The sequence below is a fragment of the Chiloscyllium punctatum genome, chromosome 3 (genome assembly GCF_047496795.1).
Source record: "Chiloscyllium punctatum isolate Juve2018m chromosome 3, sChiPun1.3, whole genome shotgun sequence".
Taxonomy (NCBI): domain Eukaryota; kingdom Metazoa; phylum Chordata; class Chondrichthyes; order Orectolobiformes; family Hemiscylliidae; genus Chiloscyllium; species Chiloscyllium punctatum.
The window spans coordinates 142,861,660-142,886,377 of record NC_092741.1 but is presented as its reverse complement, the minus strand read 5'-3'; the positions used below and the strand labels follow the sequence as shown (position 1 = coordinate 142,886,377).

Genomic DNA, 24,718 nt, shown 5'->3' with positions numbered 1-24,718 from the left:
CCTGTTTCCACCCTGTAGGGATTCTATGTATGCATACAATTACAGGGTGACCCCCGTACCTGTGGAATCGTTTTCTGTGGTTTCAGTTACCCGCGGTTTACCGCGACCGGAACGTATTATAGAGAACCTTCTGGGGCCAGGGGGTTGTTAGGAAGACAAATTTTGTTCCTCTCCTTACCTTCACTGTAACAAACGTTTGGTATTTTCTCATTGGCAGTGAATATTTGTGGCCTACTTCATTAGAGCTCTTCACATCCGTCTTCACCCTGGAATTCAGTTTGCAATACAAGAATGATCATTCTGATGAAAATTCAAAGATGCAGCTAAACTTGCTGTATGTTTCTAGTTTTTGCTGTTTTTATCTCAGATTTCTAACAACCACAGTACCTCACTTTGTAACTACAACAATAATAATCTCATCAAGAACTCAGTGTTTTATTCTTCTCCTTAGCCCTCATAGGCTTTTAATAGTTGCAACACCTGATTGAGAGAGGCATAGACAACATTCACATTTGGTCAATATTGAATTTCATTAACCTAATTCATTCTGTTTTGCAGTGAATTATGATGTTTCATCTGCAAAAGATCTGCTATTATTAGCTAATTCAACAGAAGAACAGCAGAAATGGGTGAGTCGACTGGTGAAAAAAATTCCAAAGAAACCTCCTGCACATGATCCCAACTTCCATAGATCTTCACCGAGGTCCTCAATGCGGGTTCCTCCTAATCAATCCATAAGGAGGCCAAGTCGACAGCTGCCACCAACTAAGCCCAGGTAAATATTATTGATCTTATAATTTTAAAGCCTCTATCACCTCTGAGAATTGTAGGCTGAGAATCATTATAACCAGGCAGTCTAATCTTCACAAAGTTATTCATTATTCTGCTATTAACAATGTAATCTTGTAACATTTAGCAGTCCAAACAATCTGCAGTTTCCCGATATGTAGTTTTTTTAGGTTTAATGAGGAGTGCCCCCTCTCCCCCACCTCGCCACCTCCCCCCCCCCGCCCCATCACCACCACCACGACCAATCTCAGTTAAAAATCATTGAGTCACAATTCCAGATTTTATAATTGCTTTAAATATACATTTACTCAGTTCCCAAGAAGTCGTTATATTATTCAACTAGCACCTAAAAACCTTGCGTTTGATTCACAATATCTCAAGTTGTGAAGTTTAATTCACTGAATCTAGTAATTAGAGCAATAGCAACAGACAAATTGATAACACATTAAGCTACCCCATCATTGTCTTTTGGGAACAGAAGCTGGCATCCATTTCTGCACTGGCCTACATGGAACAACAAGCAAAATGAACTCCTAATACCGTCAAGATAACTGATGGGCAATAATTATCTACTTGTCAAAAAATATTTTTTGGATTTTATTTTTGAACAGCTCTTCCTTGGAAACCTCTCTTCACTAACCACCTCCTACCCCCACTTTCCTTTTAAATTCAGGGTGGCATGGTGGCTCAGTGGTTAGCACTGCTGCCTCAAGACATCAGGGACCCAGATTCAATTCCAGCCCGGAAGAAACCCATGCAGACACAAGGAGAATGTGTAAACTCAACATAGATAGCTGCCTAAGGCTGGAATCGAACCTGGGTCCCTCGTGCTATGAGGCAGCAGTGCTAACCACCGAGCCAACGTGCCGCCACATTCTGCATGGATTTCCTCTGGGTGCTCTGGTTTCCTCACACAGTCCAAAGATGTGCAGGTTAGGTGAATTGGCCATGCTAAATTGCTCATAGTGTTAGTTACATTAGTCAGAGGGGAATGGGTTTGGGTGGGTTACTCTTTGGACAGTCGGTGTGGACTTGTGGGGCTGAAGGGCCTGTTTCCACACTGTAGGGAATCTAATTTAAATTGGGTACGAGTCAGCAAAATGCATTCAACATTCTAACACTAAGGTTGATCTTTGTTATTTTTTTCAATGTTTTGACATCATCCTTTTATTCTTATTCTGCACTTATGTGATCCCAATGTTGAAACCTAAGTGTTCTGTTATTAACAACCTGGTTACTTTCACTGTTCGTATGTTTTCTATCAAGGGGCGGCATGGTGGCTCAGTAGTTAGCACTGCTTCTTCACAGCACCAGTGTCCCAGGTTCGATTCCAGCCTTGGGCGACTGTCTGTGTGGAACTTGCACGTTCTCCCCGTGTCTCCTCCGGGTGCTCCAGGTTCCTCCCACAGTCCAAAGATGTGCAGGTCAGGTGAATTGGTCATGCTAAATTGCCCATAATGTTAGTGCACTAGTCAGAGGGAAAGAGGTCTGGATGGGTTGCTCTTCGGAGGTTCTGTGTGGACTTGTTGGGCCGAAGGGCTTGTTCCCACACTGTAGGGAATCAAATCTAATCTAAACTACTGTTTTAGCTAACTTCACAGAACCCAATCATCTCAAGTATGTCGTCTTCTCCTTATTGTCTTATTTGTTTAACTAATTTGCACTCTAGCATTTCCACAAACCAATCCCTGTAAGATTACTTTGGTTAGCCCTGACAAGCTTTTCAGAGATGTAGCCTACCCCTCTGATATTCACACTGATTCTATTTACAGTCCACATGCTAATTATTGCCACATTGAAAGCACTAACTTCCTTTTTTAGAATAGCTTTACTATTTGCTGCCACTAATTTGACTTGCTGTTAGCCATTTAAAAATCCTTTGTTATACCCCTTATACTGTATAATACAACAATGTTATGGACAAATGAATGGCACATTGCATAATTTAAGTTTTACCAATACAGCAAACCGGTTTGACTCCCCTCATAATTCTATTGCTTACTAAAATTGTCCACCATTTTAATAAAAATTCTGATGCTAAACAGTTTTAAATTGAAATATTTTTAATTGTAAGAATTTGATTTGATTTGTGGCATAGGAGACCAATGTTGGTCTAAGGGAGAGAAAACAGTGAACCACTACTAATATTCCACATTTGGAGGTGTGATTGCATGGTTTGTAAAATTTTTATCCTACCCCTCTCCTGAAACTTAATTTCATTGTTAGAAAATGATTCCCAACTATCCTCCTAGTTGCTCTTGAAGTAACCATTGCAGTATAAATGTATGAACTTTGACAGTAATTGGCACCAGTTAGCATCACACCAATTCTGGTACTGTTCAAATGTACCTACCTATTTCTGCAGCATAATAATGAGAAGTAGAAGCTTTGACCAATTTATAATTCACTTGAATTGCATCTAATTTCATCATCTGTACAATCAGCTAACGTAATTTAGACCAGAGATCTATTTTCTATTTTTATTTATCTATATGGTTCTGCTACTTATTTGATAAACTTACTGTCAGGAAGAAGCTATGCAAATTCTACCTTACCATGTTTTTAATGCTTCTCTAACATGTAATTATTTGCTTCATTTCCATCTTTATTGCTATTCTTGTAGCTCTGACTCTGGCCCCATTCTTCGAATCATCCTGCATTGATACATTTTAATTGTACCAGTAAGTTTAGCGGGTCACTGTAATTTTGCTTTGCATGTGCCAACACTGATTTTAAACGTTTTGCCCTAACTATTTCATCCTGCATGATAATTTTGCATCTGCATGCAAATGGAAATTATACTTTTCATTTCAAATTCATGCTTTGAAATCTGATATCAACTCTGGCTAAGTCTTAAAAGTCTCTCGATCAAGTAATTCCTAAAATTGTCAATTCAATCAGTTCCTGTATTTGTAGAAGCAAAAATAACACTGCAGGAATTGTTAACTGTGCAGTTTCTTCTGTTCTTGATGGAGGAATATAAATCTCGTACTTTATTCCTATTTCTTGAAGACATTGACCCAGTTCCATAGTTTTAAGCAGAGTTCTGATGCTTTGTCTAATTGTCATTTTTTATATGTGTGTTTAGACAGGAGTTGTATAATTGGGGAAAAAAGTTATTAATGTAAAGAAGTGTAAAAAATGATAGTTGAAATGATGTGCGTTCACTAAATAAATTTGCATTCCCTGAACTGTTACAGATTGCTTGATATGGCCTTTAAAGACTGGGACTGGCCGTTTGATGATGATGATGATGATGATGATGATGTTTTTGATTTTTGAAGAAGTTATTTTACCTGAAGGGGGTAACCTATCAAAGTACTGGTTTTGAAGTCTGCAGTGATGTTGATATGAAGCATGGTTTGGCTTGAGTGCTCCTATAACTTTCATTGAAAGTAGAAAATGTGAAATTCTAGCTTTGTTAGTAGTGTGATTCCTAAAAATAGGCATTTTAATAGCTTTTTTTAACCATACACATAGTTCCATTGTGATTTTTGGCAACTATAGCAGGGCAGTTTGATAATTCAGTGCCTGTTTTTCATCACTAAATCAGTGATCAGAATTCCTTATCTTAGGACTTTCCACAAGCAATTCAGCAGCAAATTGTTTTTTTTAAAACCGAATTCATGACAGCTTTTTTCCCTAGACAAACTGATTCTACAAATTAGTGTTTCCTTGGAACTGCTAAGTGTGTTTTATTTGCCATAGATAATTTAATATCAAATACTACATGAATTAAACATAATTCAATATTTTTGAAGGCAGGGTTAAGTAAAAATTATATTATTCCTTAAGGATCAAATCAGTCAATGTATGAGCTTCCTTTAAATTTATAGAGATGTTTTGTGGCCTTGTAAATACATAGGCAAGTATTATTTCTATTTTCTGAATGTATGAATATATAAAATGGCAGGCCATTTTAGAATAGACCTTACAGAGGATCACATTCAAGGTAGATTGAGCATTATTTCTATAAGATGGAGGAGTAGAATTAGACTATTCAGCCAATCAAGTCTCTTCGCTATTCAGTCGTGGCAGATTTGTTTCTTCGCCCCTTTATCTTATCTTCTGTCCATAACCCTTGATCCCTTTACTAATCAAGAACCTATCTATTTCTGTTTTAATTGCACTCAATGTCTTGGCCTCCACAGCCCTGTGTGGCAATGAATTCCACAGAATCACCATCCTCTGGCTGAAGAAATTCCTCCTCATCTCCATTCTAAAGGGTTGACCCTTTACTCTGAGGCTGTGCCCTTATGTCCTCATCTGTCCTACTAGTGGAAACATCTTCGCCATGTCCACTCTATCCAGGCCTCTCCGTATTCTGTAAGTTTCAGCTAGATCCTGACTCAACCTACTGAAGCCCATTGAGTACCGCCGCAGAGTCCTCAGCCACTGGAATTTGAGCCTCATTTCCAGAGTAGTGACAAAATATAAAGATTTTATAGAGCACATGGAATTCCCAAATTACCTATTTTAAATTCAGATTGATAGAAAGCATAGACTAGGTTTCCTTCCCCACCAAGAATTACTGTTTATTACAAATAAAAAGATTCTAACTGCTGATAAGCAATTATGAACTGTCAACATATAATTCTACTAGTTAAAACTCTAACCTGCTTTTAAGACTCCTCCCACACATACAGGCAGGCAAACACAAAAATAAATGGGTGTCATTGGCAGAGGGAAAGACTGTAAAGGCAGTTAAGTGGTCCCTGTCCCAGAGGCTTTTCTGACATGATCCTTTTGACTTGTCAGTTCCTACTGTTACTCAATTTTTGTTCTCCAGGTACTTTAACTTTCCTGTGGGAGGTGCAGAGTGATTGGTTCATATTTATAACTTATTGTTAAAGAGCCATAGCTTGCAGCACTAATGAGAGGAGAAATAAACTGACTTTCTTCAGGTTTAATTTTTTTTCAAACAGCAGAGATAAGATTGCAATTGCATCAGGTGGTGTTGCGTTCTCCTTCCTTCCCCCGCCCTGCTTGAACGAACAGCAATGTAAACAGCACTTAGAATGAATGAAATTGATTTTTAAAAGAGCAGTAATCTTTTCCATGAACCTTATTTCATAAAACAGTCCTTTCCCATTTTTGTCCACAATCAAAAGTATAGAAAAATGAAAAGATGTGGTTTTTGCACAGTTTTCCATAGAATTTAACAGAAAATGTAAACGTTCTTCATTGAAGTAATTCAATATTTTAGGAGGGCGATTGCCCAGGGTGTAGCCAGGACAATTTCTCCTTATTGACATGTCATCATAACAATTGTTACCAAATTTTCACTAATATGCTACATTAAACCAATCTGATGGGCACTCATAGTAATTATCTCAACCTCTACCCTTTTAGATGTTAAACAAAAAAAAGTTAATACTGTATTTGTTTAAAAATATTTTACTAATACCTAACAAATAATTGAGTTGTTACATTCTGGATAGTTTTGTTTGAACTGATTTGTCAGTCTGTATTTAATGATTTACTGCTCATTATTATCATATGCATTTACCACTGGTACTTATGGCACACTTTAATATGTTTGTTTTACTACAAGCATGCAAATGATTGTATGTAGTGTGGTTGTTTTCACTGTGCATGCATTTCTATCTGTTTTAATGATTCGTAAACTTTTTAAAATAAGAAGGGAGTGTCTTTTGTAAAAGTTAAATTCTACAGATGTTAACAAGTGAAGATGGCATTATTAGAGCTCACGTCTTTGCCACTCTGTCAATGTTGTTATGACATACAGCTCTTCTTTGAGACATTTCCTTACATGGTTGGTGTGGTGTAACTTCAGAATTGCTTTATTAAGAGATTTAACCACACTGAAGAGCAATATTCTCTTTTTGTTTCTCGAAGCATGGACCTCAAAGGTCCGTATGCAGCACCAGTTTGCAAAACTGGAATTCAGTGTATCAGCACACTGATGTGCACGAAACCTTGTAGGAAACTGAATGTCTGTGCAGTCATGCAGCTTAAAGGGAGCACAAAGTGGAGGCTTCAGCCAATCACATCTAACAACCTGCTCTGCGAGCACTGATCATGTTTTGATGGCTTGACCAAATTTCACTTCAGCTGCTGAGACAATCCATGTTTCTTTTAAAATCAATTTGCTCTGGTTCCCAATGTTAGCTGATCTTGTAGAAATAAATTCCTCAAACTGGAATTGTACCTTCACCACAAACTAATCAGAACTTTGACCATACCTTATCAATGTACAATGGTTTGTTGAAATCCATTCATTTGTTTCTGAGATTTTTTGTTTGCAATAAGACTAGTAAATGGGGGGAAAATACAAATTCCATCAATTTTCAGTGGCAAAAATAGTGAAGTTGCAGATTGTGTATTTATCTAATGATTAATACTGCAGTTAAGCCACAAACTATTTTCTGGATCAGAATACATATGCTATTAGTACCCAATGATATGTTCTTCATATGGCTGAAGCAACTGGATTTCAACCGTTTAGTTTTCCTGTTATTTTAGTGGAAACTAAATTCTCCTTCTATATCTTATGGTCTTTTGTAGTTATACCAATACTTGACCTTGATGCAAAATCCATGTCACCTTCCCAGGAGGTTAGCTTGCACTGATTTGAGGTGGATCATCTTTGTGTAATAGTACCTGAGAAACTTTGAAATGCAAAACAGATAATTACTACCACTCCCAATATCCTATGCAGAGTTGCAGAAACTAAGAGTTGTGCAAAAGCACCTTTTTTTCCTGATGATGTCATTTTTTCTGAGAGGAAATATCTGATCTTTCTCAGTGTCCAGCTGAAGTAGAACTTCCAATGTAGGAGCTCACTTTGAGTCTTCTGGCTCAAGTTATTCATAATTTCACAGCTAACCTTGGTTCTTAAATGGTACTCTGGAACAGATAAGCTTGCTTGAGTTAATTTGCTTTATGCTTTCTTACGAAAAGGTCTGCATTTGTGATCTTAGTGAGAGCCAGCAGGGTTGAAACCTTAGATACCTTAATCTATTTCTGATTTTGTGACCATAGCTGAGACAAATTATGTAAAGCACTTGCTTATTTAGTAATGCATATACTATGTTAAATATGGGCATGCTATTTTTTTTAAATGTGTGGAGCCCATATAGTTTTTCTTAGCACCAATGTGGATTGCTGTTTATGTGAAAAATCCATATTGTTTTGTTGAACATTGGACACTAATTTCTTTGTTCTGATGGCTTTGAGAAGATTGTGCAGAATTTGCCAAATCTAGATCAATTGCTGATGGATTCCTTATAAAAGTGTAAAATCAAGTTTTTTAATCATCAAGCTTGTTATACTGGTGTGGACATCAACATCAGCCTGGATCTGTTGAGTTAAATACCCTTTCTGTACAGTAAATATTAAGTGAGGTATTCTATGTAAAAGATTCCCCTTATTGTCATTGATTGCATTTCAGTCACGTTTCATTCCTTTTATGTTCCATTTCCCATTCATATTCCTTAAAAAATAGGATGAGGCAACATTTTAATAGTAATAGCATGCACGATTTTGGCATTTTCAACTTTTCATCAAGACACAATGATTAGTGTTGATCTGATGTCATGTAAGTATGCTATCAGCGTGATATATTTTAAACAGCATTAAGTGGATCTGCTATTTTTATCCTCTTTTGTTGTCAAAGTTCAACATGAAATAGCAATTGAGAGTTGTTTGGTATTCAGCTCTGGGGTTGAAGGCATGTTTTAATTCCATTTATCTTTGTTTCTTTTTCAGCTAACTGTGCTGGGGAATGCAGCAATGTTCGAGATTATGGGTTTCCCTCCTCAGCAGAAAAAAAAAGACTGTGTAGTATACTCTGACATTCAAACAAGAGTGCACAAAATGCTGCAATTTATTTTATATGAAAGGAGCTAAACATGACTGTCTACAGATCAAAAGTTTCACAATAGTTTACAGCACTTTGCAGCAATGTAAAATTCTAAACCTGGGAACAGTATTGGTGTGATGCAATCCCAGACAGCAATAGAAGTTGATGTAAAGATGCCCCCAGGTTGGTTGTTATGCATAATCTCTGTAAAGCTCTCTTGGATGTGATACTACTTGGCAACCAAGTGAAATAAACACTAGATTGGTTGGGACGCAGGATGGAGAAATGCGCCACTGCCCAATGAACTGAAATGTTTTCAAGCAGAATGATGAACTTGAGGTGGTTACATCAGTTTAACTAGAATAAGAAACCAAATATGATGGTCATATGAAAGTATGTTGTCTGGAACAACCCAAGAGAGCTTCTGAATTTGAGTCAGTCATACCTTTTCAGTTGTATTCAGAATAGTAATTAGTGAAAGGAAACCACAATTGGCTTGGCACAAAGTACATCCACGGTATGTATAAAGAACAAGCTTTTGTTATCACAGTTGCATCTATGCACTTGTATAAAGCCATAGAGTTTAACAGATTTGCTTATGAGCATATTATAGGAAGCTGCATCTGAAAGGAATCTGGGAAAATTGCAGTCCTTCAGGTTGAGGAAGTTTTGAGAATGTTATCAGTCAGAAATACACATTTTATAATGGGCAAGTCGTGATTTTCATTTCGTATCAAAATAACGCCTTAACATTTTCTAAATGTTTGCCCATCCTGTTAAATTGAAGTTTACTGATGACTGTTATAATGGAAATTAAATGAGAGTTTATTGTTAAGAAAAATAGTGCACTATTTTTACATGTAACCATTTGCATTGGCCAATTTTGAATGTGTTTCTATAAAATTATTGAAGAAAATATTCATGTATGGAATAGTAAAAAGAGCTAGCTAATGTACAACTGTTACTACCCTTTGAAGACTAATCGTACAAGGAATGACATGGTATTGGCCCTTTCAGTTATATTACTGTAATAACAAATTTATGGGATTTGTAATCCATTAGACTCACTAAGTGCTATGAAACCTTATTTGCCTTGGTTTGTGTACCATTCTAGATGTTTTATTTTCATTATTATTTCTTAAAAAAAGCATCCGTGTCTGTTATTTTTACTACATTCTCACAGCACATATATAAAAATTTTTACAAACTCTAAAATGATTTAACTAAAGTCATACTGTAGATGTATTTTAAAAGTTTGTATAGAGTTCTCTATTACTGTAGCTGTAGTGTAGACTCTAGCACGGTTGCAGTAGTTCATAATGAGGACTCGTGTGTAGCTGGAAAGCTGAGCCCTTGCAAATGGGCCATTCGTACATATATATTGTTTTACATGCAATCTTACAAAATACATAATTTATATTGGCTTGGCCATTTTGTATTTATAAAGGCTTTCATCCTGAAATGCATGTTTTATACAACTACAGTATGCTGAAGATAATGTAAACATATTTGACAATAAAACCATTATGTAGCCTTCCATTATTTTGTTGTACAAAGTCTTTAATACTATTATTAGAGAGATGTTATGTTCACAAATGAAAACCAAGCTTGCTTAAACCTTTCAATAATTTTTTGTAAGCCTTTTGCTTTAAAGAGGCATTTATTCATGCTGTTTTACAGAAGCTCTGAATCCATACAGAACAAACTATTAATATTTTCTTGAGTTATTTTTAGAAGCTCTGCCACTCCTGAGGTTAAACTGACTGGCTTATTTTTACACAATTTGCACTTACCCATTAAATCCTACTGTTTTCCTTTTAGCTGACTTATCCTTTGTCCGTGATAACATGTTGTCCATGACATCATGAGCTTGTATTTTGCTTAATAACCTTTGATGTGATGTCTTATGAAATACCTTCTGAAAATGTAAGTACATCACATTTACAGGTTCCTCTGTAATTATGTTGCTTGTTACTTTCTTGACAGTTTTAATATTTTATTCAAACACTATTTCCTTTCCAAAAATCGTTGGACTCTGACTGATTTTTGAAATGCTGTGTTATAACTTCCATTATAATAGACTCCAACAGTTCCCGTTGTCAGAAGTTAATTATCTTTCTGATTTTTTCCATTTAAGATTAAAAACAAACTTAAATTGTTCTTTATGTTTATCCATTCATTAGACAAGGGCATTGCTGGCTGGGCCAGTATTTCTTGCCTATCCCTAGTTTCCCTTGAGAAGATGGTGGTGAGCTGCCGTCTTGAACCACTATTGTCCATGTACTTAGAGAGGGAATTCCAAGTTTTGAACAAGCGATAGTGAAGGAACAGTCTATTTCCAAGTCAGGTGAGTGGCTTGCAGGGAACTTGCTGGTGGTGGTATTCCCATGTATCTACCGCCTCTCTCTTTTTAAGTGGTAGTCGTCATAGGTTTGGATGACAGTCTTTAGTGAACTTCTGCAGTGCATCTCACTGTTGCTACTGAGCATTCTTGGTGGAGTGACTGAATGTTTGTGGACTTAATGCCAGTCAAGTGGGCTGCTTTGTCCTGTATGATGATAGTTTTGAATGTTGTTGGAGCTGTACTCAACCAGGCAAGTGGGAAATATTCCAGTGCATTCACTTATGCCTTGTAAATGGTGGACGGGCTTTGAGGAGTCAGGATATGGGTTATTGGCTGCAGTATTCCTTGCCACTGACCTGTTCTTTTAGCCACTATGTATATGGTGAGTCCGGTTGAGTTTCTGGACAATGGTTTTTAGACCCCCCCCCCACCACCACCACTCCAGATGTTGATAATGGGGGATTTCAGTGATGGTAATACCACAGAAGATTGTCTCTTGTTGGAGACAATCATTGTCTGGCACTTTTGTGACATGAATATTACTCACCACTTTTCAGCCCAGACCTGGATTTTCTTTGCATTTGTGCATGGACTGTTTCAATATCTGCGGAGTTGTGAATGGTGCTGAACATCCCCACTTCTGGCCTCCATCAGAGGGAAAGTTATTGATGAAGGTGGTTGGGCATGAGACACTTCTCTGAGGAATTCCTGCATAGATATCCTGCAGCTGAGATGACTGATCAACAACCACAACCACCTTCGCATATGCAAACTATGACATGAGCCATCAGATACTTTGCCTCTGATTCCTATTGACTCCAGTCTGGGTAGAGTTCTCTGATGCCAGACTTGGTCAAATGTGGCCTTGATACTCGCTTCACCTCTGGAATTCGGCCTTTTTATCCATGCTTGAACCAAGGCTGCCATGAAGTCAAGAGCTGAGTGGTCCTAGTGGAACTCAAACTTTGCACCATTGAACAGGTTATTGCTGAGTAGGTGCTGTTTGATAATATGTTGATGACACTTTTATGATTGAGAGTGGGCTGAAATTGTGGTAATTGGCTGGTTTGGAATCGTCCTGATTTTTATGTCCAGAACATAACTGGGCAATTTTCCACATTGGTAGGTGCCAGTGTTGTAGCTGGAACAGCTTAGCTAGGGATTCAGCAAGTTCTGGAGCACAAGCTTTCAGTACAGTTGCTAGAATGTCAGGGCCCATAGCCTTTACATTCTCCAGTGCCTCCAGCTGTTCCTTCGTATTACACGAAGTGAATTGAATTGACTGGCGATTGGTATCTGTGATGCTGGGACCTTTGGAGGAGGCCAAGATAGATCATTCACTTGGCATTTCTGGCTGAAGCTTGTTACAAATGCTTCAGTCTTATCTTTGGCACTGATGTACTAGGCTCTACCATCATTAAACTTGGAGACATTTGTGGAACTCCCCTCCTCCAGTGAGTTAATTGTCTGCCACGATTCATGACTGGATGTGACAGGACTGCAGATCTATTGGTTGTGGAATCGTTTAGTTCTGTTTATCACTTGCTGTTTTTCCTGTTTGGTAACTTTGCCAGGTTGACATCTCAATTTTAGGTGTGCCTGGTGCTGCTCCTTGTATACCCTTATGCATTTTTTATCGATTTCATAGCGTGGTGATAATGGTAGAGTGGGGGATATATTAGGTAATGATTTTTTTTCTCCCCGCCTATTTTCCAATCTGATGGAACTTCTCCAAAATCTAGGGATTTTTGTAAAATTAAAATAATATATCCGTTATCTCAGCAACAACTTATTTTAAGACTCTAGGAAGAATGGTGGTTGTAATTAAATTTCTCTCTTCCTTTCACTTAAAATTACTTTTGGGATTTTGTATCTTTTACAGTAGAGATAAACACACAATCCTTTCAGTTCATCTGTCATTTATTTTCCATGATTAATTCCCAGACACTTCTAAAGTGATTTGCTCTTTTTAAATACCTGTAGAAACTCTTAGTGTCTTTTTAGTTGCTGTTAGCCAGCTTTCTGCTATATCTTAACTGTCCCTTTTTAAGTTGTGATTCATTATACCTCATCCAATCTTCTGACCTTCACTGCTATCAGTCTTTGCGGAATTGTATGCTTTTTCAATTTGTTGCAATATTTAATTAGCCCCATATGGATGGTTTGTCCCACCTCTAATACCTTTCTTACTGGAATGTATCTTTAATAATTATTATGAAATATCTTCCTTGATTTATACCAGTCAAGATGTGTGAACATCGATCAGAATGGAAATTGGATCATTAGCGGATACTGATGCTCATCCACCAAATGTTAAGCCTTTGTCTTTTTTCTGAACTCTCAGGTGAACATAAAACATTTGATGGTACAATTTCAAGAAGAGAGTGGGGAGTTTTCTTAGGTGCCTGGGCATTATTTTCCCTTTACAAATCATTGATTACCTGGTCATTACCATATTTCCTTTGTGTGCACATTTATTTTGTACAATTCTTGTTTCTTACCTTAATGAGTGCACTGCAAAAGTACTTAATTGATTGTAAAACCTTTGGAAATTCTGGAATTTGTTATATAAAATGAAAGTCTGACTTTCTGGTATTCATTTCTCCTGTGGTTGTCAGGTTACACAGCACCTGTCAGCTTTGAACTGCTACAAAGGTGTAATATTCATCTGGAGTATGTGGAGTCTCTGATTATATTTTGCAAGGCTTTTCTGCAGTTATTGATAGATAAACTGGAATGCTTTGTAATGACACCTTCAAATACCACCTATTTAAAAAAAAATCCTTACATTTCTATAAGGACGACTTATTTATACTTCTAGAATATTCCAAGATTGTTCATTTATTTTCCTTAAATATTCTTCACATGTTAATAGTGTTTCTTTTTCATGCACGTAACACACTACTCTTGAAATTCTATTGCAAATTGTGGTCTCATTTCCAATCTTCCTTTCCTTTCCAAATCCCTTCACCTCAGCATATGGTACACCTGATCAATTGAGGTGTACTTCAGTCAGTGGTTGCAAGGTTCATCCAGCATTCAAGCTGAGACCGTATCCAGGAGACTCCTTTTTCTCCGCATCCAGAGAAAAAAGCAAGTTGATGTGCTCTTGCTTGTTATTTGAAGTTTAGGTATAGAGAATTGACTATTTTTGGTGCCATAACTTTTAAAAATTTATTTTCTGCCATTTTCCCCCTTTTACTTGTCAGCTATTTTGCACTATGCACCAGTGCCTATTAAGACTAAAGTTGAATCTTTTCAAATTATTTTCAGTTGGGCTCCCACCCAAACAGAAATCTAAAAAACAACTGCCATTCTGGCTAAATTCAAACCCAGGTATCCAGAGGTGAAACAACAATAGCTTTGACCCTTTTCGTCAATGGAGAGAGAGCTGGCCTTCTGTTTTCTCTCAGTGGACTCTCTCTCTCTCTTAATATATGGAAGACTTGGTTTGATTTGAAGAATTGAAAACATGGCTTACTGACTTAAGTTTCAGGAACAATCAGAATTTTAATTCAATTGTGATTTAAATGGAACACTTAATGTTAAGTTATTGTATAATGTACATATCCCACAAATAGGATGGGAGATGGGACTAAATAGATACAAAATATAAAAGATTAGCTAAAAGTAACACTGACAACATAAACTCTAATTATGCTTTATAATCAAAAAGTTATTTTTATTCCTGATTATAAAACTGGGTTCTCTGATTTTGTTCTGTAAATATGAGTTTGGTTGTTAGGTGGCAAATGGCCACTCTGCTATGGAGATGATTCATCTGCTTGCCTGCCAATCAACACTCTCAGCTGACAGGGCAAGAATCACTGCCCTCGACATTGACGTCCCAAGTCGCCAGAAGCTGCTGACCTCTTGGTTCCTAACAATGTGGCCTACTCTATGAAGAATCAAGCAGTAAGAAGGTAAGTCATTTTAAAATTTTTGTTGCAGGGTCAAGATTATAAGGGCAAAGTGTTCAAAGATAAGGGTGAGAGAGGGGTTGCTTTCAGAAGCCACCCCTTTGACCCCATCTATTTATTATTGTTCTCAGATTGGTATTACAGGTCATCCCCCAGCCAGACGTGCAGCTTGCCATGTGTCTTATCCCTTTAACCTACATAATCAGTTTAATCAAGCTAACATTGTCTTCATACCCTTGTAATTACCTGTAAGAGCTCTAGTTTTAAACCCACGTCGTGGTTCACTTGAAACTGAAATTACAGCATTTTATGATCACTTTTGCCTAGAAAATCTCTTATATCTGACAATAATTAATTAATCCTGTCTCATTATTCTTGACCTGGGGATATGTAGTCTGTTCCATATTGGTTCCAGAATGCATTATTTTGAGATACTGTCTTAAATACATTATGAACATTTCTTTTGGACCATCTTTTACCAATTTGATTTGTCTAATCATTTTGAACATTAACATCTCAATTATTGAAGTATGGTCCATACACCATTCTTTTATAGCTTTACATATATGCTCTGTCTTGCAATGCAGCTTTAACGAGGCAACTATAAACCACTTGCACTAGTGCTTTCTTAAATAGTTCCTACTTACATCTTCGGTACCAAAATTAATTCAGATTTCATTCCTTCTACTTTCTTCCCAAAATGTCAAATACCTCCTGAATGTTCTGGTCACTGTGCAACCATGTCTTATTTCTATTTCTGCTATCAATATATTCAGACATAGAGCATTGAATTTGGGTTTGTTTCCATTTTTAAAATCATTTTCTTTCCATTTACTGACATTACTTTTTAACAATTTACAAATCAGGTTTCTATTATAATACTAATCTGCCTCCCTTTGCATATTGTAATGAAACAGTATTTTCATTTACTTCAATATGCCATGTTGGAGCAGTATTTCTGTGCAAAACATTGAATCATCATTTTGTTTTTACAATCCATGTGAATTTTCAGGCCTGATTTTTGGGTAGAAATATAACAGAAATTTGATAGTTATTTTAATTTGACACTGACAAATGGGGAATTAAATGAATTTAAATTACTTCTTTATTGAGGCGAGCTGATAGGTGATCTGCAAACCTGCTTTTGGATTCCAACTGTTGAAATAAACCCACAGCAAGATCCTTTAAGGTGAAATTAAAGGTAGAATTTATTAACAAAACACTCAACCTGTGGGAAATTGTTCTGCTACTTCATTCAAACACACAAGCATACAATGTGAAAGAAAGAGTTATGAATTTCTCAAAATCCAACAATATTGCTAATAGTGCATAACTTTGAGTCCATTGAGTTAGTGGCCAATTGAAAGTATGTTGTCTTAATTTGTAGCAATTCTTTTCCTAGGAAGCAGATGATAGCAAAGATGTGACAATTATTCTTGTATGCAGACAATTATTGCAGTTTGGCAGCTGATGTCCAAGCTTCTTTCTTGAGGTGAGACTTTTGAGAGAGCGCGATGTAAAGCAAGCCTTTTAGCTGCTATTCTTGTGATGTTAAGAGCCCAACTGTCTGAATTTTGGAATTCTGAGTCATCGAACAAACTCTGCTTTTAGGCATGTGACAGAGTTGGGCATTTCAGATGCTGAACGCCAATTTTGATAGCTTAAGAACCTACCAATTAGCCTAGCAGTGCAACTTTAACAGTAGCCCCCCCAACCACCATGAGAGTTTCCATTGCAAGTTCAAAAGGGAATTAAAAGCGTAGACATTCATTTTAGCATAGTAGGCCTTCATGGTTTCTTGCCTCGTGCTGGCTGGAAGTCCTTTATTTTATACTATGCAGGTGGGATTCAGAAGTTTCTAGGAATATGACTATGTGATCAGCCCAGACCATTTTGAGTCCAAAAAGATTGTCCAATTTTTGAAAAAGAATCAGGTTTCAAAATAGTTCATGCCTTCCAGCAATGACAGGCCCATTTATGTAAATTCGCAACCAAAAAAAGCCCCCTGGAAAATATGATAGAAATCAGATTTTGTTTTAATAAAGAGCACAATTGTGAAGTTTAGATACATTATGAAAGTTGGCTATGTGGTTGATAGTGAAGAAGAAAACTGTAGGATATATCAATGTAAAGGCAAAGTCACCATAATCCTCTTGGACTACACAGTTGCGCTCTCATTACAGAGGGACGACTGGTCATGGTTTCACCTGAGGGGAGAAGGTGAGAAGGAACCTCAGCTGGTGTGAGAATTGAATCCATTGCCATCCACTCAACTGAGCTAAGTGACACCTGTATCAGTGTACTGGTAAGTGCAATTCTATCTACTAAAAGCAGGAAAGTGATTTTTGGAAGCTGCAGAGACTGCTATTTTCTGCTCTCTCTAATTTCAAATTATTGAATTGTTGAATGTTCTGATGATCTGCTGAAGCTGTTTACATTAACTAGTGACTTTGGAATTCAAGCAAGATATACAGCTTTATAGAGGCCTGTTTTTAAAAAAGATTGTCCAAGGACTTCATGAAGACCTGTAGTCTATCATTTGAAAAGTTAATTGTACTGACAAAATTACATTTTTAAATTTATCTGTTCGATGTGTCTACTGGTGAGTGTGGGGGTTATGCTCAAAGAAATTGGATTTTAGAGCTTAAATTACTTTAACTTTATGGCCAAATAATATACTTGGCCATAAAGTTTATAAAAATTTGTTTAAAAGTAATTATTTATAAAATGTAGTTAGAAACAACTGGGCAATTTTGAGGGTTAGGTAGTTCTGATATAATGCACATTTCGGCAGCGTAATTTACCTATAACATTGCTGAAGTATTAGGGAATGGTATTTTGGAGAATGTTTACTATCATTGGCAATAGCACGCTTTGTTCTGCACATACACAATTTCAGTGCCAGTCTTTGTGCCGTCCTGCACTTGCGAGATGTCAGCTGCTGCCAGAGAGCAACTTTCTGACATTTTTAAATGTACTGTGTTAAATTTACTTCTGTTTTGTTAATAAGTATGATTTCAACCTTCATTCAGGCTGTGCTATATTTTCATTTAGACTTTTTGGTGATTTTTGAGCGATTCTGAGTGTTTTTTGCTGGTCTGCGCCAACCTTTTCCCACAGGCTCCATTATTTCTATGAAGCGAGGCTTCGCTGGAATGCAACTGCGGCATTATAGGAGAACTACCTGTACACCATTACAAACTCAGTTATATAAAGGGCTTGCTATCCCTGTTTTATAAGACTATACCTTTTAGTCAATGGTACATCTACAACATCTTCTGAATATACATCTTTCAAGGCTTCAATGCAGAAACATGGCATTTTCTACCAATACTACATAATGAAACAAGACACATAAAAGTGGCATAATTCGATAGCAAAATTGTCTCAACTAGATTAGTGGTAATTCCTTCTTGACAACGATAAAATAAAACTGAGATACACAACCATTAAAATAATCAAAAAAGCAGGAATAAACCTAGACTAGAAAACTATGAGACCTTTTATGTATTTTATAAAACAAATTAAGGCATGAAGGCAGATAGATATCAAAGATAAATTTATGACTAATCGGTGTGTCTTATGTAAAAACAGGCAGTCAGATTACATTATATGAAAAGTCACTTGTACAAATTTTAAGTTCCATATTTACCAGTTATGGTCAAAACTTAAATGTAGTCCAAGTACAAAAGTAAACCAATGATCTGTCGTCCATGTTTTCTGTAATTTATATTCATATTTAGTTCCAACAGGAAAACATGGATGAAATTACATTAAAATTAGTTCATTTTGTAGGATTTTTGAGGGGTCATAGACAAGTTAGTGGAATGGATGGACAGGTGACAGATCATGTGTAAGGCAGAGAAACATTGATTTAATTGATTGGTAGAAAACACAGTACAAAAAGTGTACATTTTTTTCAAGGGGCAGCAGGAAGAGAAGGAACTGGGTGTGTATATGCACAAGTTATTGAAGGTGTCATGATAGGTTTAAAGAGGAGTTAATAAAACACATGGTATCCAAGGCTTTAATAGGGCCATTGAGAAAAAGAGCAAGGACATTATATTTTTGTATTGCATGCAGTTCTGGGTGCCACACATTAGGAAGAATATGAAGGCATGGGAGGGAGCATAGAAAAGATTCATGTGAATGGTTCAATGGAGGAAGATTTCAGTTATGAAATTAGATTAGAGATGTTGAGACTCTTTTCCTTAGAAAAGATCGAGATACAACTTAAGTAAAAACTGAAAGGACTGTGGATGCTGTAAATCAGAGATTGATGGAAAAGCTCAGCAGATCTGACAGCAGAAAATTCAGTTAACTTTTCAGGTGAAGTGGCTGGAAAGGTCAACTTTGATTTCTCTTCACAGATGCTGCCAGACCTGCTGAGCTTCTCCAGTAATCTCTGTTTGTCCAAGATACAATTTGCAAGAGGTATTCAAAATCATGGCATGTTGGAGCAACTATTGCTACTTGCAAAAGGATCAAGAATAAGAGATTTAAAGTGATATGAGAAGCATCAAGGTCTGAAAGAGAGTGATGGAGACAGGTTCAAATGAGGCGTTCAAAAGTAAATTATAGTTCTTTGAAATGGACAATTATTATACTTTGTTATGCACCTCAAATCATTTAGTAATTTTAATAATTTTGGTAATGGCTTATATACATGTGCTTTCACTCACTGCAACAATACATAGTATAATATGCAAACCAATTCTGTTGCTACAATCATTTAAATACTCTAAATGTTGAGAAGTTTAGTTAAAAATCTGGCTGTGATTTTCATTTTAAAATGCAGAACTGAAATTCATGGGATAGTTTCTGTTGGAAAGAAAAACTGGTTTCGGTCTCCAACTGTTTCTAACTATAGGTAAATCACAGAAGAAGTTTCTTTATTAAATATCTGCATGCTTCATTGAATTCAGAATTTGATTAAAAACAACATAAAAAATAAATATGAAATTACAACAAAACTGAAACTTCTTAAACCTTTAAGATGTCCTAGATTTTAAAGAACGTCACTTGTTTTCAAACGTTTTAAAAAACATTCGTTGTTTGTAATGGAATTTCTGGACATGGCAGGATCTCTGAACTCTGAAACCAGCAGCTCAGTAACTCTGAAACCAGCAGCTATCAACACTGAAATACTACAAATGCTACATTCCTTGATTATATTGATTTCATACTTAAAATATATGGAATCTTGTAGTTTAACTAATGTTATGTCAACACCTACGATTTGTTATTTATCAAGAGCCACTGAGCATATATTTGAAATAAGTACAAGTCCATTTGTAAGTCCATGTTACAGTTTATATTTACTTTTCCATTCTCACTTATACAGTATGTGAATTTCTACTGTTCTAGAACAGTGGAAGATACAGCACAGGAATTTAGTTGCCTGTGTCAACTATGATGCTATTCTAAACTAGTTCCATTTGCCAGCACATGGTCCCTATCCCTCTTATCTGTTTAAATGCTACTTACAATAGTAAAATTTATCCGCTTCTACTACCTCCCTTGGACGTGTGTTCCAGGTTCCTCCATGTAAAAAAGATTTTCCTTGCACATCCCCTTTAAACTTCCCCCAACCACACTCATTTTAAACCTCTGCCCCCTATTATTTGACATCTTCACTCTGGAAGTGAGACTCTGATTATCCACGCCTTTCAATTTTTACACACTTCTATCAGGTTGCCCCTCACCTTTCGATGGTCCAGTAAAACAATCCAAGTTTGTCCAACCACGCCTTAAGCTAATACACTCCAATTTCGGCAACATCCTTGTAAACCTCTTCTGTATCCTCTTCCTATACTGTAACAACCAGAACTGTACACAGTACTCCAAATGGAGCCTGACCAAAGTCTTATACAGTTGCAACATGACCTGCCAACTTTTATATTCCGTGCCCTGACTTAGATTAGATTAGATTACTTACAGTGTGGAAACAGGCCCTCCGGCCCAACAAGTCCACACCGCCCCGCCGAAGCGTAACCCACCCATACCCCTACATCTACACCTACATCTACCCCTTACCTAACACTACGGGCAATTTAGCATGGCCAATTCACCTGACCTGCACATCTTTGGACTGTGGGAGGAAACCGGAGCACCCGGAGGAAACCCACGCAGACACGGGGAGAACGTGCAAACTCCACACAGTCAGTCGCCTGAGGCGGGAATTGAACCCGGGTCTCCGGCGCTGCGAGGCAGCAGTGCTAACCACTGTGCCGCCCACTTATGAAGCCAAGCATGCCTTCTTTACTACCTTGTCTACTTGTGTTGCCATGTTCAGGGAACTATGGACTTGGACCCCAAGATACTTTTCTATATCAATGCTCCAAAGAATCCTGCCATTTACTGTATAATTACATATTGCATTTGACCTCCCAGAATACATCACTTCACACCTGTCTGGATTAAACTCCATCTGCCATTTCTCTGCCCAACCTTTCAACTGATCCTGCTGTATCCTTCCTTTGCTATCCACAACCCATCAATTTATGTCATCTGCAAACTTACTAATCGGATCCCATCAACATTTTCATCCAAATCATTTATTTATATTTACAAGCAAACAAACAACAGAGGTCCCAGGACTGACCCTTGTGGAACACCAGAAATTACAAACTTTCAGTCAGAAAAACATCCCTCCACAACAGCCCTCTGTCATCTACACCTAAGCGATTTTGCATCCAACTGGATAATTCACCATTGATTCCATGTGATTTAATCTTCTGGACCAACCTACCAAGAGTGGCCTTGTCAAATGCTTTACTAAAAGTCCATGTAAGCAAAATCAACTGCCTTACCCTCCTCAACGACCTTTGTCACTTCCTCAAAAAACTCAATCAACTTTGAGAGACAAGATCTTCCCGGCATAAAGCCATGCTGACTATCTCCAATAAGTCCATTTTTCTACAAATGTGAGCAAATCCTGTTCCTCAGAATCTTCAATAATTTTCCTATCACTGATGTACATCTCAATGATCTATAATTTCCTGGCTTATCCAGATTGCCCGCCTTGAACAAAAGGAACAACATTAGCTGCTACTGAATCTTCTGGGACCTCACCTATGTCTAAAGAGAATACAAAGATCTCCTCCCTTGCCTCTTCCAGAACCCATTAGGCGCTAGCAACTTGACTACCTTAATGATTGTCCAGGCACTCACCTCAAACTGCCTTGAAGCATTAACAAACTCTCTAACCTCACCATCAAGCGTATCTTTCTCCTCAGTGAGTAACAAGATTAATTCATTTCTGTGAAGTATTGACATGAAAGGAAAACAACGTCCATATTCTAAATGACAAATGCCTCCCATTTTGAAATGCTCGAGAGTCTGATGGGGTTTCTGTATTCTGCCATGAGCTCCACCTGCCTTAGAAAATTCAAGCATGTTTTTCAGAGTTACAGAACACTACTGGGAATTGATGTTATTCCACCAAGTTACCATGTAACTATTTTTTTTATTGGATAGACTGTTTCATCACTATTTTCATTAATACATTTTTTCCTCTGATATTTACCCTGCCAAACCATGCTTGAACTCTTTTTCTCTTTATTACACTGGTTTCTCTTTGTAGACTATTCCTCTAAAGGCCTTATGCAGTCCTGGTTATTATTGCCCCGAGCACTATTGGATTACCTACTGCGACTGCCATTGTATTTTGTCTCAGATCTTTGAGTATTATTTCTGATTGGTCTGATTTTAACCTTTGGTCTGTGATGCAAACATTACCTACAAACAATCAATGCAAATCTGTTTCCTTGTGAGTAACTAATTCTGGCATGGCTCACAGAATAAACAAGGGAAATTAATATCCTCTCAGCTTTTCCTACTGTGCCATCACAACTTCCAAAGAACCACATTTTTATTCAAAGTTGCAGCAGCAACATCATAGGGAGCAACTTTGTGGAATTTGACCTCCTCGTGATGAAGCCTAGTCAGTATTGTGTTATGCCTTTTGACTATGCTGTTATATTAAATGCTTGTGGAAAAGAAATCAGAAAATGTACGTTTAGTACCTTTTGTGTATAATACAACAGAAAATATCTGCAATAAAGTATAACTTCAGTTTTTTTGACTGTATTTATCAGAGTTCTGGGGTTTTGTTTGCAGATCATAGATGCTCACCACAAAGGATTTACACAACTCTGCCATTAAATTTTTGACTTAGGTTATAAACTAGTACTTGCAATTATTACTGTTAAAATATTGTTATTATTATAAATAGCATCTCCTATTAGTTTTATTTTGTTCAGGTTAGCTGTGAATTATTCAAATGGTAAGGTTTTGAAATGAACAAAAAAGTGTGGATGCTGGAAATCTGAAAGACAAATTGCTGGCAAAACTCAACAGATCTGGCAATATGTTTAGGAAGAAAGCAGAGTTAATGTTTTGAGTCTGGTGACTTTATTATCTGTTGTAATGAAGTCTCACCGACTCAAAACATTAACTCTGCTTTCTTGTGACAGATGCTGCCAAACCTGCTGAGTTTTGCCAGCAATGTATGTTTTTGTTTAAGCTTTTAAAATAATCTTAATAGATTATTCTCATCTACTGAACTGCTGTGAATCTCTAAGGATCACACTGAGGACAAATAGACAATAGGCTGAAATCATGAGATGCCCTACCTCCTAATTTAGTCAATTACTCACCTTGGTTTATTTGATAGTATAATTTACTCAATCCTACACTATGCCAGGGGTTCAGATTAATGGCTAGACTTCTAGCATTCCCTGGATAGATCCAAAATTCACTCAGCATATTTGGATTGGTTGTTTTTACTCATTATTGTGACACGATGCAAAGTGTTGTTTGTCAATTTTCACCAAGTCGACATATTTAATTTAATCCAGAAAACCGGTTTGGTAGGGTGCTGCTCCTCACCATGTTTACTACTTTCTCTTTCCAGTCTTCCTGTAGTACATTACCGTGATTAAAACCCACACATTCAGCACACCAATAACGGCATAACGTATAAGAACTGGAAAGAAGATTAGAACAATTAATGAGTGTACTTTTAAAGTATCATTATTGACCACACAGAACAATCAAGTCATCTACTCTAATAATAGTTTAGATTAAGTATCTGCTAACTGAAATACAACAGAGTACACAAGCATTCCATCCATGCCTTTTCTGCTTCAGTGGTTTCAACCACTGTCATAATCAGTCAAAGTATTTCCTTTGTGAGTTGACTCAAATATTCATAAATGAAAGAATAAGCCCAGTAACGTGACTATATCAATGGTACTGGAGATCTGTAATGCCTCTTTAGACCTTCTGAGAGCAGACTAAGCAATAATGAATTAAGACACCAGTCAATCAGCTGCTTTTTCCATTACTTATAATCAGCAGTTAGCCAGAAGAGCTTTAGTTCCTTTGACACACTACCTCCCTTTTGAAGTTACTTTCATGCACAGCTTAAAGAAACAGGCAAACCAAGCTTCCAGTCAGAATGTTACCTACAAATCCTCATTTATTAATCCAATTATCCTGGGCTATCAAACAAATTAAATATCTGGTTGGAATAAGCTGGCTGCAGCTTATAAAGATTTTTTTTGAAAATATGTGCAGAAATCCCAGGATGTGGCATTCCGTTTTAGAATTTCAGCTTCAATATAAGGCAGAGGGTTTGGTTTTTCGAAGAATAATCCCAATTAGAAGTAGCCCATTTTTAAAATGTAATGACCATTACACTGTAGAACATAGATGGTGCTCCTACAAATGAGGTGCTGGTTCTAAACTTTGCTTTCCCTTAATGTACAAATTTGTCTAAACACAACTTGAGATCAATCAAAATCAGACTGAATTGCTGAAGGAAGTTGAATGATG

General features: G+C 36.9%; 2 protein-coding genes across 10 annotated transcripts in view; one reads left to right on the top strand and one right to left on the bottom strand.

Moving 5' to 3' along the window:
* Positions 1 to 10,156, top strand: part of LOC140465898 (rho-associated protein kinase 2-like) — a 230,790-nt gene extending 220,634 nt beyond the window's left edge. For 2 of the 4 annotated variants that reach the window (XM_072561840.1, XM_072561815.1), the window contains 3 exons: positions 559 to 775; positions 3,990 to 4,094; positions 8,521 to 10,156. In XM_072561840.1, coding sequence (XP_072417941.1) covers positions 559 to 775; positions 3,990 to 4,071 — 299 coding nt within the window. In that variant the 3' untranslated portion in view covers positions 4,072 to 4,094; positions 8,521 to 10,156. Of the gene's footprint in view, positions 1 to 558; positions 776 to 3,412; positions 3,471 to 3,989; positions 4,095 to 8,520 lie in introns of all 4 variants that reach the window. The other 2 variants (XM_072561824.1, XM_072561831.1) reach the window with 2 other exon arrangements.
* Positions 1 to 24,718, bottom strand: part of slc66a3 (solute carrier family 66 member 3) — a 67,506-nt gene that overhangs the window by 5,434 nt on the left and 37,354 nt on the right. For 2 of the 6 annotated variants that reach the window (XR_011955190.1, XM_072561871.1), the window contains exons 7-8: positions 23,771 to 23,867; positions 16,062 to 16,883 (exon numbers count right to left, since the gene is read on the bottom strand). Coding sequence is in view for 3 of the 6 variants with exons in the window: in XM_072561871.1 (XP_072417972.1) it covers positions 23,779 to 23,867 (89 nt within the window). In the remaining 3 variants the exon portion in view is untranslated. Of the gene's footprint in view, positions 1 to 178; positions 267 to 16,061; positions 17,086 to 18,420; positions 23,868 to 24,718 lie in introns of those variants that run through there. The other 4 variants (XM_072561895.1, XM_072561851.1, XR_011955188.1 and 1 more) reach the window with 3 other exon arrangements.